This window comes from Paramormyrops kingsleyae, chromosome 13, assembly GCF_048594095.1.
Source record: "Paramormyrops kingsleyae isolate MSU_618 chromosome 13, PKINGS_0.4, whole genome shotgun sequence".
Lineage (NCBI taxonomy): Eukaryota > Metazoa > Chordata > Actinopteri > Osteoglossiformes > Mormyridae > Paramormyrops > Paramormyrops kingsleyae.
The window spans coordinates 15,303,920-15,324,725 of NC_132809.1; the positions used below are offsets into that span (position 1 = coordinate 15,303,920).

Sequence of the window (20,806 nt, forward strand, 5' to 3'; positions counted from 1 at the left end):
GCCCCCAAGGACCACATGAGTCACCCGCGGACCTGTTCTAAAAATACAGTAGCACAACTCACCATTGAGCAGTGTCTGAAATGTAATTTTATCCTGTTGCTATTCTTCTTTAATCACATTTGCATTTATATAGATTTGAAAATGGCAATATCTAAAAGAAAGCATTTAAAACATGTTTATTATACATGATTTAAGGAGAGTGTATCAAACTGGTAGCCCTTCGTATGGCTCAGTACCCGTGAAGTAGCTCCCAGTTTCAAAAAGGTTGGTGACCCCTGGTCTATGGCCTATATGAGAGTACCAGGTTCACATTTCACTATGTTGTATATGTAAATCTGCAAGATGTCACCTGGGTCTGCAAGATGTCATTCTGGGTCCCATACCTGACCCTCATCTGGCGTAAAATTATGGCTGAAGGGTCTGCTCTCAACTATATATTAAGCACTGTCTGCTTGGGATAAAACCTGTACTGAAGAGCACGAGAAACACAATAAAGAGCCAATGGCTGACATACAAAAAGACTCCAAGCTCCAGCTGCTGAAATAGTACAGTCCCACTGATATGATAATTTTTTGTTTAACATTGTAAACCCATTAAAACATATTGGATATTTTTGTTAACTATATCAACATTCAATATTTTTCTTCTGACTTATATGTTTACTTAAAAAAGGAAAAGTAAAAACAAATGAAAGCATTAGTTTATCTTCTCTAAAGTCTTGTCTTTTACAAATATAAATCCATTTGGAATACTTTGTGTATAGGGCTTTTTCTATTGAAAAATATTTATAGCGTATTTGATCGTCTACGCTGAACGGCCAATCCTGAAACATTCCAGTTTAAACCAATCAAAGTCCGTTAGGCGTCACTTCACCTCACTGTACTCCGTTTGAGGTTGTTGAATGTATCGGCTGTCGATTGCTGAAAAATAACGAGAGGTTTGTGGTAAGTAAAATACTTAAGTTAATGTTAAAGTTCCATTTAGCCGTTGTAGTCAGAGATTTTAGTTTAAGATTCTGGCGGGAATAGCTGGAATGGTGTGTTGGGATTTATCGTTCATTTTTAAAATCTAGTTAAGAGAGGTGGCTAACTGCCGTTAACATTAGCCGGTTCAAACAAGTCACACGCCTTGACATAACAAAACACCTACAGTGCTCTCAAGTTTAATGAGATGTTTAACATTAGATTACATCTGCATAGCTCTTAAGTAGGGGTGGAGCCGAACCCGAATACGGTATTCGGAAAAGCACAAATAATGTGTTTTTTACGAATACTTATTTCGAACAAATACTTTAAAAAATATTTGTATTCGGGAACAAGAAAAACTTTATATCAAAAAGCTGCGTTTCCTCTTGAGACCGCAGTGCATGCCCGGATGAGTGAGTGAGTGAGTTCAGGAGTCGGGGGGAAGTAAAAGAGGTGACTGACACAGGCTGCTCCACACAGTAACAGAGAAGGCTCGGCTGAGCGAAAAAAGACTTAACTGTATCACTGTTTTTGTTGAATAGATTTTTGTACCTTAACTGGGTTCCGGAGGCAGTTTATAACTTTCGGGAAGCGGAGTTTGATCGGGAGATTATTCCATTACGCTGCATTATTGACGTCTGCAGTCAGGTGCTCTCATGTTCGCTCTGTTTACGTAGCTCTGTTAGCTCGGTAATTTAGACAATAGGCTGTTGACAGAGTAACGTTAACGTTTGGTTAAAAAGGTTAAAACAATGCTTGTGTAGTTGTGTCGAATTGTATGCACTTGTAGGAGTTATATGGTACGTTTAAGTTACTCTGTCTACTGCATATCCATAATTATTATAATGGATATAATTAAAGAATACTTACACTATAACGTAAATTAGAAGTGCAACGCAAAAAAACTGGATTTTTACGCCTATTTTGAATTTTACTCGAATACGAATACAAATACAAATACTTTTCCCCCCTCAACAAATACAAATACAGATACAAATACCGGCTGCTTTGCACACCCCTACTCTTAAGTCTCACGTATTGACCGTGGGACGCGCATTTAGCACAACAATATCAAGCGTAACACGACATGATTTTTCATCCCGCTCCCGCGACTTACTTTCCCGCTCCCGCAGAAATGTGTAATATTTCGACCCGCTCCCGTATATGGTGGGCCAAAAATACCGAACACATTTTAAATGCTATATCTTGGCTTATAAAAATTAAATAAGGTACCAAATTTATTTGTTGCCTAACTAACTGAATTTATGAAAAATAGGATATATTATGTGGGCACGACTCCGTCTGCGAATTAAAGATGTCTTTTATATAAGGGTAGATTTGGCTAACCAGTTTTCCACAAAAATACAACCAACAACGTTTCTAATTAGGCTACAGACCTGAATTAAAAAATATCTAAACAGTCTCAATAGAAACATTTCAGTCAAAATGAGAGAAATATAGGGTAACATTTAAATTTTTGGCGCGGCTCTGCGTTTATTCCAACTAGAGTTCTGCGCGGGACTGATTTTTCATCCCGCTCCCGCCCCGCTCCGCTATAGACCTCTACCACACGACATTTATCTCTCAGAAGTGATAAAGCTTGCGCCACTGAAATTAACAGGCGAAGGCTGTGACAGATCGCACCTGAAACTGATGATCAGACTTGCGCGACAACTGGAAATGCTATTTTCTGATTGGCTTAAATTTCAATTTCAAAAGTCAGTTCCAATGCCTGAATGAATGGAATTACAAAAGCACAGACAACACCCAAAGGCCAAAACAGTGCACAATCTTTGACATTTAATTGTCATTTTGATCTATTAAAATAATATTTTATATTTGATACATATTATTTGTGGAATAGTTAATGAAGTAATGGTAATGTGGGCAGTGGTGGCTTAATGGTTAGGGAAGCACACTTGTAATCAAAAGATTGCATGTTCGAATCCTTGACTAGCAAGGCACCACTAAGGTACCCTGAGCAAGGTACTGCCCCAAAGCACTACTTCTCTGGGGCTGAATTAGTTCCCCCTCTTATGTCACATGTGGATTAAATGCAGAGGACACATTTTGCTGTGGTGTGTCACCAATGACAATTGATCACAATTGACAATTCTAAGTAAGTGATGACTGACAGTTCATATACATTAATTCAGTATTGAAATGAAAAAATGTGGCTTATTTGATGTATGAATGACGTGTTTTTGGTTTTATTGAATGACTGCTTTTTTTTTTTTTTTGCAGGGCAGTGTTGACATTTTTTGAGGTGGCAGAACTAGTCCCAGGTATTTATGGAGGGTGCATGGACCTACAATGAACGCAGCAATGCAAGAAAGCGAGCCAAAAAAAAAGTAGATATATTATTATAGAGTCAATACAAAACAAGCAAAGTAATACCACATTTGCAATAAACATGGAGGAAAGCTTGCCGGGTAAAGCTTCTGGTGGATATGACCATATGCTGATTGCTAGTGATGGGGAGCATGAGCTGGGTGCTGATGAGGAAGGAGAACATAGTTTTTATGACAACTGGTTTGATGAGTCTGATGAGGATGATATGGGACATGGAAACTCTAGTGATAGTGTTTCTGACTTAAGAAATTCTTTGGTGGACTGGGCTATTGAGTTTGGTATCTCCTTAATGGCTTTATCAGCTCTTCTGTCCATTCTGAAATGTTACCATCCTCTTTTGCCAAAAGATGGACGGACATTGCTCAAAACAAAAACAGTCTTTAAGGTTGAGACTTTAGCAGGTGGAGTTTTCTACTATTTTGGAATACTGAATTCATTTCAAAGGATACTTACTAAATTGTGTTCTGTTGTGCCAGACAGACATGTCTTTAGACTGCAGTTGAATTTTGATGGTCTGCCTCTCTTTAAAAGTACAAAGACTCAGTTTTGGCCAATTCTTGGTATGTTACAAGAGCATAGCATGAAACCGGTGGTAATTGGTCTTTTCTGTGGAACTTCTAAACCAAATTCTGTGTCTGAGTATTTGCAGCAGTTGGTGAATGAATTGAAAACAGTGAGTAATGGATTTGTTTTCATGGGAAAAACATTACTTTTGAATATTGCCTCTGTTATGTGTGACACTCCAGCTCGAGCTTTTATCAAAGGTGTTAAATCACATACTGCATATCATGGTTGTGATAAATGCCATCAAACTGGTGTACGAATAGGCAGCCGGATGACATTCCCAGAGGTCAATGCACCACTAAGGACTGATCAGGATTTTAGACAAAAAATAGATGAAGAACACCACCATGAGCACTCTCCATTATCTGATGTCAATATTGACATGGTTGCTACATTTCCTCTTGATTACATGCACTTGGTATGTTTAGGGGTAATGAGGCGTCTTCTTGACCTGTGGATGGGTCCACCTGGCCCTATTCGTTGCCGAGTATCCTCTAGTCAAGCTTCCTTGATTTCAAGTAGGCTAGTTGGGTTAAAGGATTACATTCCAGTAGAGTTTGCTAGAAGACCACGTGCATTGGCTGAGAGAAATAGATGGAAAGCAACAGAACTGCGTCAGTTTTTGTTATATACTGGGCCAGTTGTTCTTAAGGATGTTTTGAAATCTGCAGTTTATGACAACTTCATGTTATTGTCAGTTGGTATTTACATTTTAGCCAGCCCAGAATACTGTTTCATTATGAATGACCTTGCACATTCTCTTCTTGTTGGGTTTGTTGAACACTTTAGCAGTTTATATGGACCAGAATTTTTAGTTTATAATGTGCATGGTCTGATACATCTTAGTCAGGATGTAAAACAACATGGAAATTTGGATTTGATTTCTGGTTTCCCTTTTGAAAAATTTTTGGGACAGCTGAAAAAAATGGTTAGGGGGCCAAACAATCCATTGACTCAAGCAATCCGGAGATTATCTGAAATTGATGCCAGTAGTATTGGTGAGGTATCTGTCCAAGTACATACAGCATGTAAGCATGAACACACTGATGGGCCTGTGCCAAAGTCATTTACAAGGAAAATATGTCAGTTCAAGGAACTGACCAAGAATGGTGTGACTTTGAGTATCTCTAAAAGAGATTGCTGTGTCAGAATGAAAAGTAAAATAGTTTTAGTTGAAAATATAATTGTTGATGGACAGGAAGTATTTATTGTAGGGAAAGAATACAGAACCCAGGAACCATTTTATGGATATCCATTTGACTCTAGAGAGTTGGGGATTTACCTTGTTTCAGACTTGTCCATGACTAACAAATGCTTCAGATTAGAAATAGGATTGCAGAAATATGTCAGACTACCGTTCTATGATAAATTTGTTGTTGCACCTCTTCTACATTCAAAAGGAGAAAGTTACAAGAAGCATTGATTCCCTTTAGTTGCTATTTGGATGTTTTTGTAAAGCTCAGGTCTCATTATTTCCAGGAAATGTATCATATAGTTGTATTTGAAGCCACAAATGAAGTGGAACTGGTGCCTTCAACCTGGGTCAGAGATGGACAGTGTTTTTGGCCTCCAAACACTGTAGATATTGTTAAGTCCACAAAAGCTCAAGATAGCCCTGGTGATGGATGGACTCCATACAGTGTCAAAGTTATATTCACATCAGGTAAGTTCAGTTTTGTTAAATATATTTTAAAATGTTTGTTTTTGGGAACAGTATTTGTACGTAAAATGTATGAATATGGTCAGTTCTCCAACAAATTTGCCACTTTTACTTAATATTGGAATTATGAAAAATGATGAGTTGGTGGTATAGTGTGAGGGTGTGTATGTGTGTGTGTGTGTGCTCCTCTACTTACGAACTGTCAACTTACAAACTTTCAGACATACGAACAAAAAGGACTGTAAGTCCAAATTGTGTTCGTTGGGCTCCCATTTCCAGTCCGTAACATCATTTTTTTTTTAAGATTGCCATGTGAGAAGGTTCAGGAATATGAAGTGATTGGCTATTCTGTATATTGTATTTTGACATTCTGGCACTGTTCACACTAGGAATGAAAATTTATTTTGACAAACCAAACAATGTTTTTTTTTTTTCTTTCCTACAGCCACCTTTTAGAGATAGTTTGAGACTCATTTGGTCCATGTGCTTAGATGTAAGCAGAACCCATTTTACTAATTTGCATACAGAACTGCAAGATTCTGTGCTTTCCTGCGCCAACCATCATAACCTGAATGTAAAAAGTAGTATAATGTATACAAGGCATATGTCAAAATTGCTCAAACAAAAACAGGGAGAAGGCTCATTAATTCATCTTTTTAGATGACTACAATGAGGCACGTTTGAAACTTCCTGAAGCTGTTGTCAACACAGACCTTGATACAGATGGTGAGGATTCGCCAGTTAAATACAAACGAAGAAGGAGGTAAGATATTATTTTTCCATTTGATTATGTTGACAAAGTGACAATTGCGCCTTGTAACAATGACTGGTTCTTAAGACAAAAGCCTGTGTGCTTACCTGGAGAAGAAGATGATATGGAAGAACCCTTGCCAAAAGTGAAGGGAAGGAACAAGTATGTATATTCTTCTAATATTCATTTGACTTGCAAATCTTGACTACCTGTGTATGTTTAAAATGCTTGTGCTGTGTTTGGTATGTTGCTACAGACTAGGTTTGCTGCCTACTGCACCAAAAATTTTGCATTCTCTTGGCTCTAAAGGGATTGTCTCTTCCAAAGCAAAATCAAGGTTTGTATCCGCATTTTTATGTTTCTGTAACGGGATAACAGCTAAATTCTTTTTCACTCACTTTTTGTGAAAGTTAAGAATTACTCCATTTCAAAACCAATACGATTAAATTTTATAAATGAATTTCATGATAATTCAGTCCAGAGCAGTTAATGATCCAAACCAATACAGGCAAGGCAGTGCATCCCCATACCAGATCCCCAGAAGGCAAAAGCATGTCCACAGACATGCGTCCAAAGACCAGGCCCACAGAGGCGTGTTCCAAGAACAGGGACATAGCTTTTCTCCGGACCATGATCACAGAGCCAGCATGTCTCCGGACCAGGCCCACAGAGACGGTACTTCCGTAGACGAACGTTGTGAAGGGTTCATGTCTCCCCAATGCACTTTGCCAGACCAACACCAAAGAGATTGTGTCTTTGGACCAGCACCACTTACTCTGACAATACACTGTTTCTGCAGATCAGCACCAGAGAGGTCATGTGTCATCAAGCGCCAATCAGCAACAGTGTGATCTCTTCATTTGTAAGTATATAAAAATATAAATGGTGATTGAGTGTCATGCATTGCAATTCATATTACCAAGACTGCAAATGTTTACTTTTTTTCTCCCAGCACTACTTCGTGCTATCCTGACAAATCAGGAAATCATGCTGGAACAAATGAAATCTATATTCAAGACGGTTCAGGGTCTAAAATCCATAGCTGAAGAAGAAACTGGTATTGAACAGGATCTGCTACCAGTTGCTGATGTGCACGCCCTTGAGAACTTAGAAGAGAGACTAGGAAATAACGACTTCAAAAATCAATTGGTAAGTGTATCAATCAAATAATATTTAAATATTACTTGCCAGGAAAGTGAGCCGTAGAAGAAAAAACAAAACAGTAAAAAACAACATTCCTTGCGTTTTAGCAGGTGCCAATATTTTGAGACAATGTTTTTGAGACCACTGTTGTCAGAAAATGCTGCACATTTTTCCTCATTAGAGTCATATAATACAATCAAATTGTATTCCCTATCAGACTTTATTTTTAAACTTGTAAAACCCATGAAGATACAAAATGGGTCATAATTTAAATCGTCCTGTCTATTTATAATGTTTACCTCTGTAGATAGACTAAACTGTAGAGAAGCCAGTTAAATGGTTTTCTGCCTTTTCATTTAAAGATCCATTACCTGGCTCTGAAAGGAGGGTCAAATGTAAGGGAGAGTGTGTGGCGGATAATGAACGCACTCATCACAAACACACTGGCAAAGAGCATCAACATGCGAGGGATTAATGGAAAGATTGGCTTCCAGCGTTTGATGTTGAAAGAAGTTGTGATAGGTAAGTTGTTTCTAATCCAAACTGGCACCTTGTCTATTTTTTTCTGTTCATGCGGGACATCAGTTCAGTCCGTTGCTCCTTTGTTACTGGTGATATCTGAAACTCTTAAAAATGAGTCCTGCAAGTTCCAGTTTATGACTTTGTGTATTTAATTTCAAGTGCTAGAAATATCTTATTGTTATATATATAAAAATGAAATCCTGTGCGGTATTCGATATAGCAGCCTTCTGGACAGTTACAGTTCAAATGAGTGTGGTTTTTTTTTCCCCCAGACCAGAACAGAGATTAGACCAGATTGCATACCTACATGCATACAATTACTTTGACTTGTTATTGTGAATAAAACGGTGAAATGAATAACCCTGTTTAAAAATTGTTTACTTGTTTATATTCTGTCATGGATATAATGATTCATATCTCCTTATTTGTGTACTACTGTATGTGTTTTGGAATTGTTTTATCCTAAACTCCGGGTGCTGTCTTGATCTTGAAGGTATGATTTAATTTCAATGCCTTAGAACCAGGTGGCATTAATAGTGTTGTGTGTTTTAGCTGCTGTTAGAAAAAATTCTTTGACGAGGACTGCAACGGACCAGGAGGCGGAGAAAAACATCCAGAAGTGGCTTCAGTTGGCACCTGACAGGGATGGAGGAAGGAAGGAACGGGCAAGAAGGGCAAATGAGACTTGATTCACATTGTTTTGTTTTTGGATTTTCTTTGTGTCTGTTTTCGACCACCCAATTTTCAAATTTTATTAATCAGTTTTACAGGGCCATATTTTTTGATATTTTGTATGTTGTAAAGTGTTTTAAATGCCTCATCTGTGTGTTCAAGTTAAACTGAAGTGTAATTAAATATAATTATAGTAAAAATAAACTATTGAAATCAATTGTGTAGCCATTGTGGTTTATGACATCACTGGGCCTGTTATGGCCCAAATCAGGTAGAACCATGTCTGGGCCATCACTGGGCCCGTTGTGGCCCAAATCAGAAAATCCACGTCTGGGCCGTCACTGGGCCCGTTGTGGCCCAAATCAGAAAATCCACGTCTGGGCCGTCACTGGGCCCGTTGTGGCCCAAATCAGAAAATCCACGTCTGGGCCATCACTGGGCCTGTTGTGGCCCAAATCAGAAAATCCACGTCTGGGCCGTCACTGGGCCCGTTGTGGCCCAAATCAGAAAATCCACGTCTGGGCCGTCACTGGGCCCGTTGTGGCCCAAATCAGAAAATCCACGTCTGGGCCGTCACTGGGCCCGTTGTGGCCCAAATCAGAAAATCCACGTCTGGGCCGTCACTGGGCCTGTTGTGGCCCAAATCAGAAAATCCACGTCTGGGCCGTCACAGGGCCGTCATTCTTTGCGGTATCTGGGCCAGAGGAAAATGTTTAAGCATCCCAGATAGCAAAATTCTTCTGGGCCAGATCTGGCCCACAGTATTCATTTTCCTCTGGCCCAGATACCGCAAAGAATGACGGCCCTGTGACGGCCCAGACGTGGACTTTCTGATTTGGGCCACAACCCACATAGCAGACAGGTCTGGCCCGGATCTGGCGTCAAACCGGCACTGCTGGATGAGTTCTGGCATGGCAAGTGGTATGTCAACCAGATATGGGCCAAGTCTGGCAATGATGGCACTGTTTACATTATGGCATGCCAGATGTGGCCCGATTGTGGTTTGGTCTATGTGGCCCAGGCACATAGAAGACAGGTCTGGCCCAGATCTGGCGTCAAGCCGGCGCTGCACGCTGAGTTCTGGTATAGCAAGTGGTATGTCAACCAGATATGGGCCAGGTCTGGCAATGATGGCACTGTTCCCAGTTACGCGCGGTGAGCGATTCTGGCTGACATTTGGCATTTTTCATCTGGGCCAGAACCGTTCTGGGCACGGCGAGCGATTCTGGCTGACTATCGCCATTTTCCGTGTGGGCCAGAACCGTTATAAGCACGGCGAGCCATTCTGGCTAACAGTCGGCACTTTTCGTGTGGGCCAGAACGGTTCTGAGCACGGTAAGGGATTCTGGCTGACAGTCGGCATTTTTCGTGTCGGACGACTTTGGCTGACAGTCATCCATTTCAGCATTGGTAACATGCTTTGTGCCGTACCTAGCCCTCACCTGCCGTAAAATTCTGGCCTGATGTCAGATAAATATTCCTAAAAAAATTCCAACCAGAACTAGTCTTAACATGGAAGATCATTCTGACTACAGTCTATATAGGAGGGGTCACCAACATGGTGCCCCCAAGGACCACATGAGTCACCCGCGGACCTGTTCTAAAAATACAGTAGCACAACTCACCATTGAGCAGTGTCTGAAATGTAATTTTATCCTGTTGCTATTCTTCTTTAATCACATTTGCATTTATATAGATTTGAAAATGGCAATATCTAAAAGAAAGCATTTAAAACATGTTTATTATACATGATTTAAGGAGAGTGTATCAAACTGGTAGCCCTTCGTATGGCTCAGTACCCGTGAAGTAGCTCCCAGTTTCAAAAAGGTTGGTGACCCCTGGTCTATGGCCTATATGAGAGTACCAGGTTCACATTTCACTATGTTGTATATGTAAATCTGCAAGATGTCACCTGGGTCTGCAAGATGTCATTCTGGGTCCCATACCTGACCCTCATCTGGCGTAAAATTATGGCTGAAGGGTCTGCTCTCAACTATATATTAAGCACTGTCTGCTTGGGATAAAACCTGTACTGAAGAGCACGAGAAACACAATAAAGAGCCAATGGCTGACATACAAAAAGACTCCAAGCTCCAGCTGCTGAAATAGTACAGTCCCACTGATATGATAATTTTTTGTTTAACATTGTAAACCCATTAAAACATATTGGATATTTTTGTTAACTATATCAACATTCAATATTTTTCTTCTGACTTATATGTTTACTTAAAAAAGGAAAAGTAAAAACAAATGAAAGCATTAGTTTATCTTCTCTAAAGTCTTGTCTTTTACAAATATAAATCCATTTGGAATACTTTGTGTATAGGGCTTTTTCTATTGAAAAATATTTATAGCGTATTTGATCGTCTACGCTGAACGGCCAATCCTGAAACATTCCAGTTTAAACCAATCAAAGTCCGTTAGGCGTCACTTCACCTCACTGTACTCCGTTTGAGGTTGTTGAATGTATCGGCTGTCGATTGCTGAAAAATAACGAGAGGTTTGTGGTAAGTAAAATACTTAAGTTAATGTTAAAGTTCCATTTAGCCGTTGTAGTCAGAGATTTTAGTTTAAGATTCTGGCGGGAATAGCTGGAATGGTGTGTTGGGATTTATCGTTCATTTTTAAAATCTAGTTAAGAGAGGTGGCTAACTGCCGTTAACATTAGCCGGTTCAAACAAGTCACACGCCTTGACATAACAAAACACCTACAGTGCTCTCAAGTTTAATGAGATGTTTAACATTAGATTACATCTGCATAGCTCTTAAGTAGGGGTGGAGCCGAACCCGAATACGGTATTCGGAAAAGCACAAATAATGTGTTTTTTACGAATACTTATTTCGAACAAATACTTTAAAAAATATTTGTATTCGGGAACAAGAAAAACTTTATATCAAAAAGCTGCGTTTCCTCTTGAGACCGCAGTGCATGCCCGGATGAGTGAGTGAGTGAGTTCAGGAGTCGGGGGGAAGTAAAAGAGGTGACTGACACAGGCTGCTCCACACAGTAACAGAGAAGGCTCGGCTGAGCGAAAAAAGACTTAACTGTATCACTGTTTTTGTTGAATAGATTTTTGTACCTTAACTGGGTTCCGGAGGCAGTTTATAACTTTCGGGAAGCGGAGTTTGATCGGGAGATTATTCCATTACGCTGCATTATTGACGTCTGCAGTCAGGTGCTCTCATGTTCGCTCTGTTTACGTAGCTCTGTTAGCTCGGTAATTTAGACAATAGGCTGTTGACAGAGTAACGTTAACGTTTGGTTAAAAAGGTTAAAACAATGCTTGTGTAGTTGTGTCGAATTGTATGCACTTGTAGGAGTTATATGGTACGTTTAAGTTACTCTGTCTACTGCATATCCATAATTATTATAATGGATATAATTAAAGAATACTTACACTATAACGTAAATTAGAAGTGCAACGCAAAAAAACTGGATTTTTACGCCTATTTTGAATTTTACTCGAATACGAATACAAATACAAATACTTTTCCCCCCTCAACAAATACAAATACAGATACAAATACCGGCTGCTTTGCACACCCCTACTCTTAAGTCTCACGTATTGACCGTGGGACGCGCATTTAGCACAACAATATCAAGCGTAACACGACATGATTTTTCATCCCGCTCCCGCGACTTACTTTCCCGCTCCCGCAGAAATGTGTAATATTTCGACCCGCTCCCGTATATGGTGGGCCAAAAATACCGAACACATTTTAAATGCTATATCTTGGCTTATAAAAATTAAATAAGGTACCAAATTTATTTGTTGCCTAACTAACTGAATTTATGAAAAATAGGATATATTATGTGGGCACGACTCCGTCTGCGAATTAAAGATGTCTTTTATATAAGGGTAGATTTGGCTAACCAGTTTTCCACAAAAATACAACCAACAACGTTTCTAATTAGGCTACAGACCTGAATTAAAAAATATCTAAACAGTCTCAATAGAAACATTTCAGTCAAAATGAGAGAAATATAGGGTAACATTTAAATTTTTGGCGCGGCTCTGCGTTTATTCCAACTAGAGTTCTGCGCGGGACTGATTTTTCATCCCGCTCCCGCCCCGCTCCGCTATAGACCTCTACCACACGACATTTATCTCTCAGAAGTGATAAAGCTTGCGCCACTGAAATTAACAGGCGAAGGCTGTGACAGATCGCACCTGAAACTGATGATCAGACTTGCGCGACAACTGGAAATGCTATTTTCTGATTGGCTTAAATTTCAATTTCAAAAGTCAGTTCCAATGCCTGAATGAATGGAATTACAAAAGCACAGACAACACCCAAAGGCCAAAACAGTGCACAATCTTTGACATTTAATTGTCATTTTGATCTATTAAAATAATATTTTATATTTGATACATATTATTTGTGGAATAGTTAATGAAGTAATGGTAATGTGGGCAGTGGTGGCTTAATGGTTAGGGAAGCACACTTGTAATCAAAAGATTGCATGTTCGAATCCTTGACTAGCAAGGCACCACTAAGGTACCCTGAGCAAGGTACTGCCCCAAAGCACTACTTCTCTGGGGCTGAATTAGTTCCCCCTCTTATGTCACATGTGGATTAAATGCAGAGGACACATTTTGCTGTGGTGTGTCACCAATGACAATTGATCACAATTGACAATTCTAAGTAAGTGATGACTGACAGTTCATATACATTAATTCAGTATTGAAATGAAAAAATGTGGCTTATTTGATGTATGAATGACGTGTTTTTGGTTTTATTGAATGACTGCTTTTTTTTTTTTTTTGCAGGGCAGTGTTGACATTTTTTGAGGTGGCAGAACTAGTCCCAGGTATTTATGGAGGGTGCATGGACCTACAATGAACGCAGCAATGCAAGAAAGCGAGCCAAAAAAAAAGTAGATATATTATTATAGAGTCAATACAAAACAAGCAAAGTAATACCACATTTGCAATAAACATGGAGGAAAGCTTGCCGGGTAAAGCTTCTGGTGGATATGACCATATGCTGATTGCTAGTGATGGGGAGCATGAGCTGGGTGCTGATGAGGAAGGAGAACATAGTTTTTATGACAACTGGTTTGATGAGTCTGATGAGGATGATATGGGACATGGAAACTCTAGTGATAGTGTTTCTGACTTAAGAAATTCTTTGGTGGACTGGGCTATTGAGTTTGGTATCTCCTTAATGGCTTTATCAGCTCTTCTGTCCATTCTGAAATGTTACCATCCTCTTTTGCCAAAAGATGGACGGACATTGCTCAAAACAAAAACAGTCTTTAAGGTTGAGACTTTAGCAGGTGGAGTTTTCTACTATTTTGGAATACTGAATTCATTTCAAAGGATACTTACTAAATTGTGTTCTGTTGTGCCAGACAGACATGTCTTTAGACTGCAGTTGAATTTTGATGGTCTGCCTCTCTTTAAAAGTACAAAGACTCAGTTTTGGCCAATTCTTGGTATGTTACAAGAGCATAGCATGAAACCGGTGGTAATTGGTCTTTTCTGTGGAACTTCTAAACCAAATTCTGTGTCTGAGTATTTGCAGCAGTTGGTGAATGAATTGAAAACAGTGAGTAATGGATTTGTTTTCATGGGAAAAACATTACTTTTGAATATTGCCTCTGTTATGTGTGACACTCCAGCTCGAGCTTTTATCAAAGGTGTTAAATCACATACTGCATATCATGGTTGTGATAAATGCCATCAAACTGGTGTACGAATAGGCAGCCGGATGACATTCCCAGAGGTCAATGCACCACTAAGGACTGATCAGGATTTTAGACAAAAAATAGATGAAGAACACCACCATGAGCACTCTCCATTATCTGATGTCAATATTGACATGGTTGCTACATTTCCTCTTGATTACATGCACTTGGTATGTTTAGGGGTAATGAGGCGTCTTCTTGACCTGTGGATGGGTCCACCTGGCCCTATTCGTTGCCGAGTATCCTCTAGTCAAGCTTCCTTGATTTCAAGTAGGCTAGTTGGGTTAAAGGATTACATTCCAGTAGAGTTTGCTAGAAGACCACGTGCATTGGCTGAGAGAAATAGATGGAAAGCAACAGAACTGCGTCAGTTTTTGTTATATACTGGGCCAGTTGTTCTTAAGGATGTTTTGAAATCTGCAGTTTATGACAACTTCATGTTATTGTCAGTTGGTATTTACATTTTAGCCAGCCCAGAATACTGTTTCATTATGAATGACCTTGCACATTCTCTTCTTGTTGGGTTTGTTGAACACTTTAGCAGTTTATATGGACCAGAATTTTTAGTTTATAATGTGCATGGTCTGATACATCTTAGTCAGGATGTAAAACAACATGGAAATTTGGATTTGATTTCTGGTTTCCCTTTTGAAAAATTTTTGGGACAGCTGAAAAAAATGGTTAGGGGGCCAAACAATCCATTGACTCAAGCAATCCGGAGATTATCTGAAATTGATGCCAGTAGTATTGGTGAGGTATCTGTCCAAGTACATACAGCATGTAAGCATGAACACACTGATGGGCCTGTGCCAAAGTCATTTACAAGGAAAATATGTCAGTTCAAGGAACTGACCAAGAATGGTGTGACTTTGAGTATCTCTAAAAGAGATTGCTGTGTCAGAATGAAAAGTAAAATAGTTTTAGTTGAAAATATAATTGTTGATGGACAGGAAGTATTTATTGTAGGGAAAGAATACAGAACCCAGGAACCATTTTATGGATATCCATTTGACTCTAGAGAGTTGGGGATTTACCTTGTTTCAGACTTGTCCATGACTAACAAATGCTTCAGATTAGAAATAGGATTGCAGAAATATGTCAGACTACCGTTCTATGATAAATTTGTTGTTGCACCTCTTCTACATTCAAAAGGAGAAAGTTACAAGAAGCATTGATTCCCTTTAGTTGCTATTTGGATGTTTTTGTAAAGCTCAGGTCTCATTATTTCCAGGAAATGTATCATATAGTTGTATTTGAAGCCACAAATGAAGTGGAACTGGTGCCTTCAACCTGGGTCAGAGATGGACAGTGTTTTTGGCCTCCAAACACTGTAGATATTGTTAAGTCCACAAAAGCTCAAGATAGCCCTGGTGATGGATGGACTCCATACAGTGTCAAAGTTATATTCACATCAGGTAAGTTCAGTTTTGTTAAATATATTTTAAAATGTTTGTTTTTGGGAACAGTATTTGTACGTAAAATGTATGAATATGGTCAGTTCTCCAACAAATTTGCCACTTTTACTTAATATTGGACTTATGAAAAATGATGAGTTGGTGGTATAGTGTGAGGGTGTGTATGTGTGTGTGTGTGTGCTCCTCTACTTACGAACTGTCAACTTACAAACTTTCAGACATACGAACAAAAAGGACTGTAAGTCCAAATTGTGTTCGTTGGGCTCCCATTTCCAGTCCGTAACATCATTTTTTTTTTAAGATTGCCATGTGAGAAGGTTCAGGAATATGAAGTGATTGGCTATTCTGTATATTGTATTTTGACATTCTGGCACTGTTCACACTAGGAATGAAAATTTATTTTGACAAACCAAACAATGTTTTTTTTTTTTCTTTCCTACAGCCACCTTTTAGAGATAGTTTGAGACTCATTTGGTCCATGTGCTTAGATGTAAGCAGAACCCATTTTACTAATTTGCATACAGAACTGCAAGATTCTGTGCTTTCCTGCGCCAACCATCATAACCTGAATGTAAAAAGTAGTATAATGTATACAAGGCATATGTCAAAATTGCTCAAACAAAAACAGGGAGAAGGCTCATTAATTCATCTTTTTAGATGACTACAATGAGGCACGTTTGAAACTTCCTGAAGCTGTTGTCAACACAGACCTTGATACAGATGGTGAGGATTCGCCAGTTAAATACAAACGAAGAAGGAGGTAAGATATTATTTTTCCATTTGATTATGTTGACAAAGTGACAATTGCGCCTTGTAACAATGACTGGTTCTTAAGACAAAAGCCTGTGTGCTTACCTGGAGAAGAAGATGATATGGAAGAACCCTTGCCAAAAGTGAAGGGAAGGAACAAGTATGTATATTCTTCTAATATTCATTTGACTTGCAAATCTTGACTACCTGTGTATGTTTAAAATGCTTGTGCTGTGTTTGGTATGTTGCTACAGACTAGGTTTGCTGCCTACTGCACCAAAAATTTTGCATTCTCTTGGCTCTAAAGGGATTGTCTCTTCCAAAGCAAAATCAAGGTTTGTATCCGCATTTTTATGTTTCTGTAACGGGATAACAGCTAAATTCTTTTTCACTCACTTTTTGTGAAAGTTAAGAATTACTCCATTTCAAAACCAATACGATTAAATTTTATAAATGAATTTCATGATAATTCAGTCCAGAGCAGTTAATGATCCAAACCAATACAGGCAAGGCAGTGCATCCCCATACCAGATCCCCAGAAGGCAAAAGCATGTCCACAGACATGCGTCCAAAGACCAGGCCCACAGAGGCGTGTTCCAAGAACAGGGACATAGCTTTTCTCCGGACCATGATCACAGAGCCAGCATGTCTCCGGACCAGGCCCACAGAGACGGTACTTCCGTAGACGAACGTTGTGAAGGGTTCATGTCTCCCCAATGCACTTTGCCAGACCAACACCAAAGAGATTGTGTCTTTGGACCAGCACCACTTACTCTGACAATACACTGTTTCTGCAGATCAGCACCAGAGAGGTCATGTGTCATCAAGCGCCAATCAGCAACAGTGTGATCTCTTCATTTGTAAGTATATAAAAATATAAATGGTGATTGAGTGTCATGCATTGCAATTCATATTACCAAGACTGCAAATGTTTACTTTTTTTCTCCCAGCACTACTTCGTGCTATCCTGACAAATCAGGAAATCATGCTGGAACAAATGAAATCTATATTCAAGACGGTTCAGGGTCTAAAATCCATAGCTGAAGAAGAAACTGGTATTGAACAGGATCTGCTACCAGTTGCTGATGTGCACGCCCTTGAGAACTTAGAAGAGAGACTAGGAAATAACGACTTCAAAAATCAATTGGTAAGTGTATCAATCAAATAATATTTAAATATTACTTGCCAGGAAAGTGAGCCGTAGAAGAAAAAACAAAACAGTAAAAAACAACATTCCTTGCGTTTTAGCAGGTGCCAATATTTTGAGACAATGTTTTTGAGACCACTGTTGTCAGAAAATGCTGCACATTTTTCCTCATTAGAGTCATATAATACAATCAAATTGTATTCCCTATCAGACTTTATTTTTAAACTTGTAAAACCCATGAAGATACAAAATGGGTCATAATTTAAATCGTCCTGTCTATTTATAATGTTTACCTCTGTAGATAGACTAAACTGTAGAGAAGCCAGTTAAATGGTTTTCTGCCTTTTCATTTAAAGATCCATTACCTGGCTCTGAAAGGAGGGTCAAATGTAAGGGAGAGTGTGTGGCGGATAATGAACGCACTCATCACAAACACACTGGCAAAGAGCATCAACATGCGAGGGATTAATGGAAAGATTGGCTTCCAGCGTTTGATGTTGAAAGAAGTTGTGATAGGTAAGTTGTTTCTAATCCAAACTGGCACCTTGTCTATTTTTTTCTGTTCATGCGGGACATCAGTTCAGTCCGTTGCTCCTTTGTTACTGGTGATATCTGAAACTCTTAAAAATGAGTCCTGCAAGTTCCAGTTTATGACTTTGTGTATTTAATTTCAAGTGCTAGAAATATCTTATTGTTATATATATAAAAATGAAATCCTGTGCGGTATTCGATATAGCAGCCTTCTGGACAGTTACAGTTCAAATGAGTGTGGTTTTTTTTTCCCCCAGACCAGAACAGAGATTAGACCAGATTGCATACCTACATGCATACAATTACTTTGACTTGTTATTGTGAATAAAACGGTGAAATGAATAACCCTGTTTAAAAATTGTTTACTTGTTTATATTCTGTCATGGATATAATGATTCATATCTCCTTATTTGTGTACTACTGTATGTGTTTTGGAATTGTTTTATCCTAAACTCCGGGTGCTGTCTTGATCTTGAAGGTATGATTTAATTTCAATGCCTTAGAACCAGGTGGCATTAATAGTGTTGTGTGTTTTAGCTGCTGTTAGAAAAAATTCTTTGACGAGGACTGCAACGGACCAGGAGGCGGAGAAAAACATCCAGAAGTGGCTTCAGTTGGCACCTGACAGGGATGGAGGAAGGAAGGAACGGGCAAGAAGGGCAAATGAGACTTGATTCACATTGTTTTGTTTTTGGATTTTCTTTGTGTCTGTTTTCGACCACCCAATTTTCAAATTTTATTAATCAGTTTTACAGGGCCATATTTTTTGATATTTTGTATGTTGTAAAGTGTTTTAAATGCCTCATCTGTGTGTTCAAGTTAAACTGAAGTGTAATTAAATATAATTATAGTAAAAATAAACTATTGAAATCAATTGTGTAGCCATTGTGGTTTATGACATCACTGGGCCTGTTATGGCCCAAATCAGGTAGAACCATGTCTGGGCCATCACTGGGCCCGTTGTGGCCCAAATCAGAAAATCCACGTCTGGGCCGTCACTGGGCCCGTTGTGGCCCAAATCAGAAAATCCACGTCTGGGCCGTCACTGGGCCCGTTGTGGCCCAAATCAGAAAATCCACGTCTGGGCCATCACTGGGCCTGTTGTGGCCCAAATCAGAAAATCCACGTCTGGGCCGTCACTGGGCCCGTTGTGGCCCAAATCAGAAAATCCACGTCTGGGCCGTCACTGGGCCCGTTGTGGCCCAAATCAGAAAATCCACGTCTGGGCCGTCACTGGGCCCGTTGTGGCCCAAATCAGAAAATCCACGTCTGGGCCGTCACTGGGCCTGTTGTGGCCCAAATCAGAAAATCCACGTCTGGGCCGTCACAGGGCCGTCATTCTTTGCGGTATCTGGGCCAGAGGAAAATGTTTAAGCATCCCAGATAGCAAAATTCTTCTGGGCCAGATCTGGCCCACAGTATTCATTTTCCTCTGGCCCAGATACCGCAAAGAATGACGGCCCAGACGTGGACTTTCTGATTTGGGCCACAACCCACATAGCAGACAGGTCTGGCCCGGATCTGGCGTCAAACCGGCACTGCTGGATGAGTTCTGGCATGGCAAGTGGTATGTCAACCAGATATGGGCCAAGTCTGGCAATGATGGCACTGTTTACATTATGGCATGCCAGATGTGGCCCGATTGTGGTTTGGTCTATGTGGCCCAGGCACATAGAAGACAGGTCTGGCCCAGATCTGGCGTCAAGCCGGCGCTGCACGCTGAGTTCTGGTATAGCAAGTGGTATGTCAACCAGATATGGGCCAGGTCTGGCAATGATGGCACTGTTCCCAGTTACGCGCGGTGAGCGATTCTGGCTGACATTTGGCATTTTTCATCTGGGCCAGAACCGTTCTGGGCACGGCGAGCGATTCTGGCTGACTATCGCCATTTTCCGTGTGGGCCAGAACCGTTATAAGCACGGCGAGCCATTCTGGCTAACAGTCGGCACTTTTCGTGTGGGCCAGAACGGTTCTGAGCACGGTAAGGGATTCTGGCTGACAGTCGGCATTTTTCGTGTCGGACGACTTTGGCTGACAGTCATCCATTTCAGCATTGGTAACATGCTTTGTGCCGTACCTAGCCCTCACCTGCCGTAAAATTCTGGCCTGATGTCAGATAAATATTCCTAAAAAAATTCCAACCAGAACTAGTCTTAACATGGAAGATCATTCTGACTACAGTCTATATAGGAGGGGTCACCAACATGGTGCCCCCAAGGACCACATGAGTCACCCGCGGACCTGTTCTAAAAATACAGTAGCACAACTCACCATTGAGCAGTGTCTGAAATGTAATTTTATCCTGTTGCTATTCTTCTTTAATCACATTTGCATTTATATAGATTTGAAAATGGCAATATCTAAAAGAAAGCATTTAAAACATGTTTATTATACATGATTTAAGGAGAGTGTATCAAACTGGTAGCCCTTCGTATGGCTCAGTACCCGTGAAGTAGCTCCCAGTTTCAAAAAGGTTGGTGACCCCTGGTCTATGGCCTATATGAGAGTACCAGGTTCACATTTCACTATGTTGTATATGTAAATCTGCAAGATGTCACCTGGGTCTGCAAGATGTCATTCTGGGTCCCATACCTGACCCTCATCTGGCGTAAAATTATGGCTGAAGGGTCTGCTCTCAACTA

General features: G+C 39.9%; 2 protein-coding genes across 2 annotated transcripts; both read left to right on the forward strand.

Annotated features, from left to right (window-relative positions):
* Nucleotides 1-869: 869 nt before the first annotated feature.
* Nucleotides 870-8,846, forward strand: LOC140578177 (uncharacterized). Its single transcript, XM_072698258.1, has 10 exons — nt 870-944; nt 5,361-5,544; nt 6,202-6,304; nt 6,380-6,454; nt 6,549-6,629; nt 6,801-6,967; nt 7,092-7,154; nt 7,245-7,441; nt 7,798-7,957; nt 8,510-8,846. The coding sequence occupies exons 2-10, from the start codon at nt 5,364-5,366 to the stop codon at nt 8,644-8,646; spliced, it is 1,164 nt and encodes a 387-aa protein (XP_072554359.1). The 5' UTR covers nt 870-944; nt 5,361-5,363; the 3' UTR covers nt 8,647-8,846.
* A 2,215-nt stretch (nt 8,847-11,061) lies between these two features.
* LOC140578178 (uncharacterized) lies at nt 11,062-19,038 on the forward strand. Its single transcript, XM_072698259.1, has 10 exons — nt 11,062-11,136; nt 15,553-15,736; nt 16,394-16,496; nt 16,572-16,646; nt 16,741-16,821; nt 16,993-17,159; nt 17,284-17,346; nt 17,437-17,633; nt 17,990-18,149; nt 18,702-19,038. The coding sequence occupies exons 2-10, from the start codon at nt 15,556-15,558 to the stop codon at nt 18,836-18,838; spliced, it is 1,164 nt and encodes a 387-aa protein (XP_072554360.1). The 5' UTR covers nt 11,062-11,136; nt 15,553-15,555; the 3' UTR covers nt 18,839-19,038.
* Nucleotides 19,039-20,806: the final 1,768 nt, after the last annotated feature.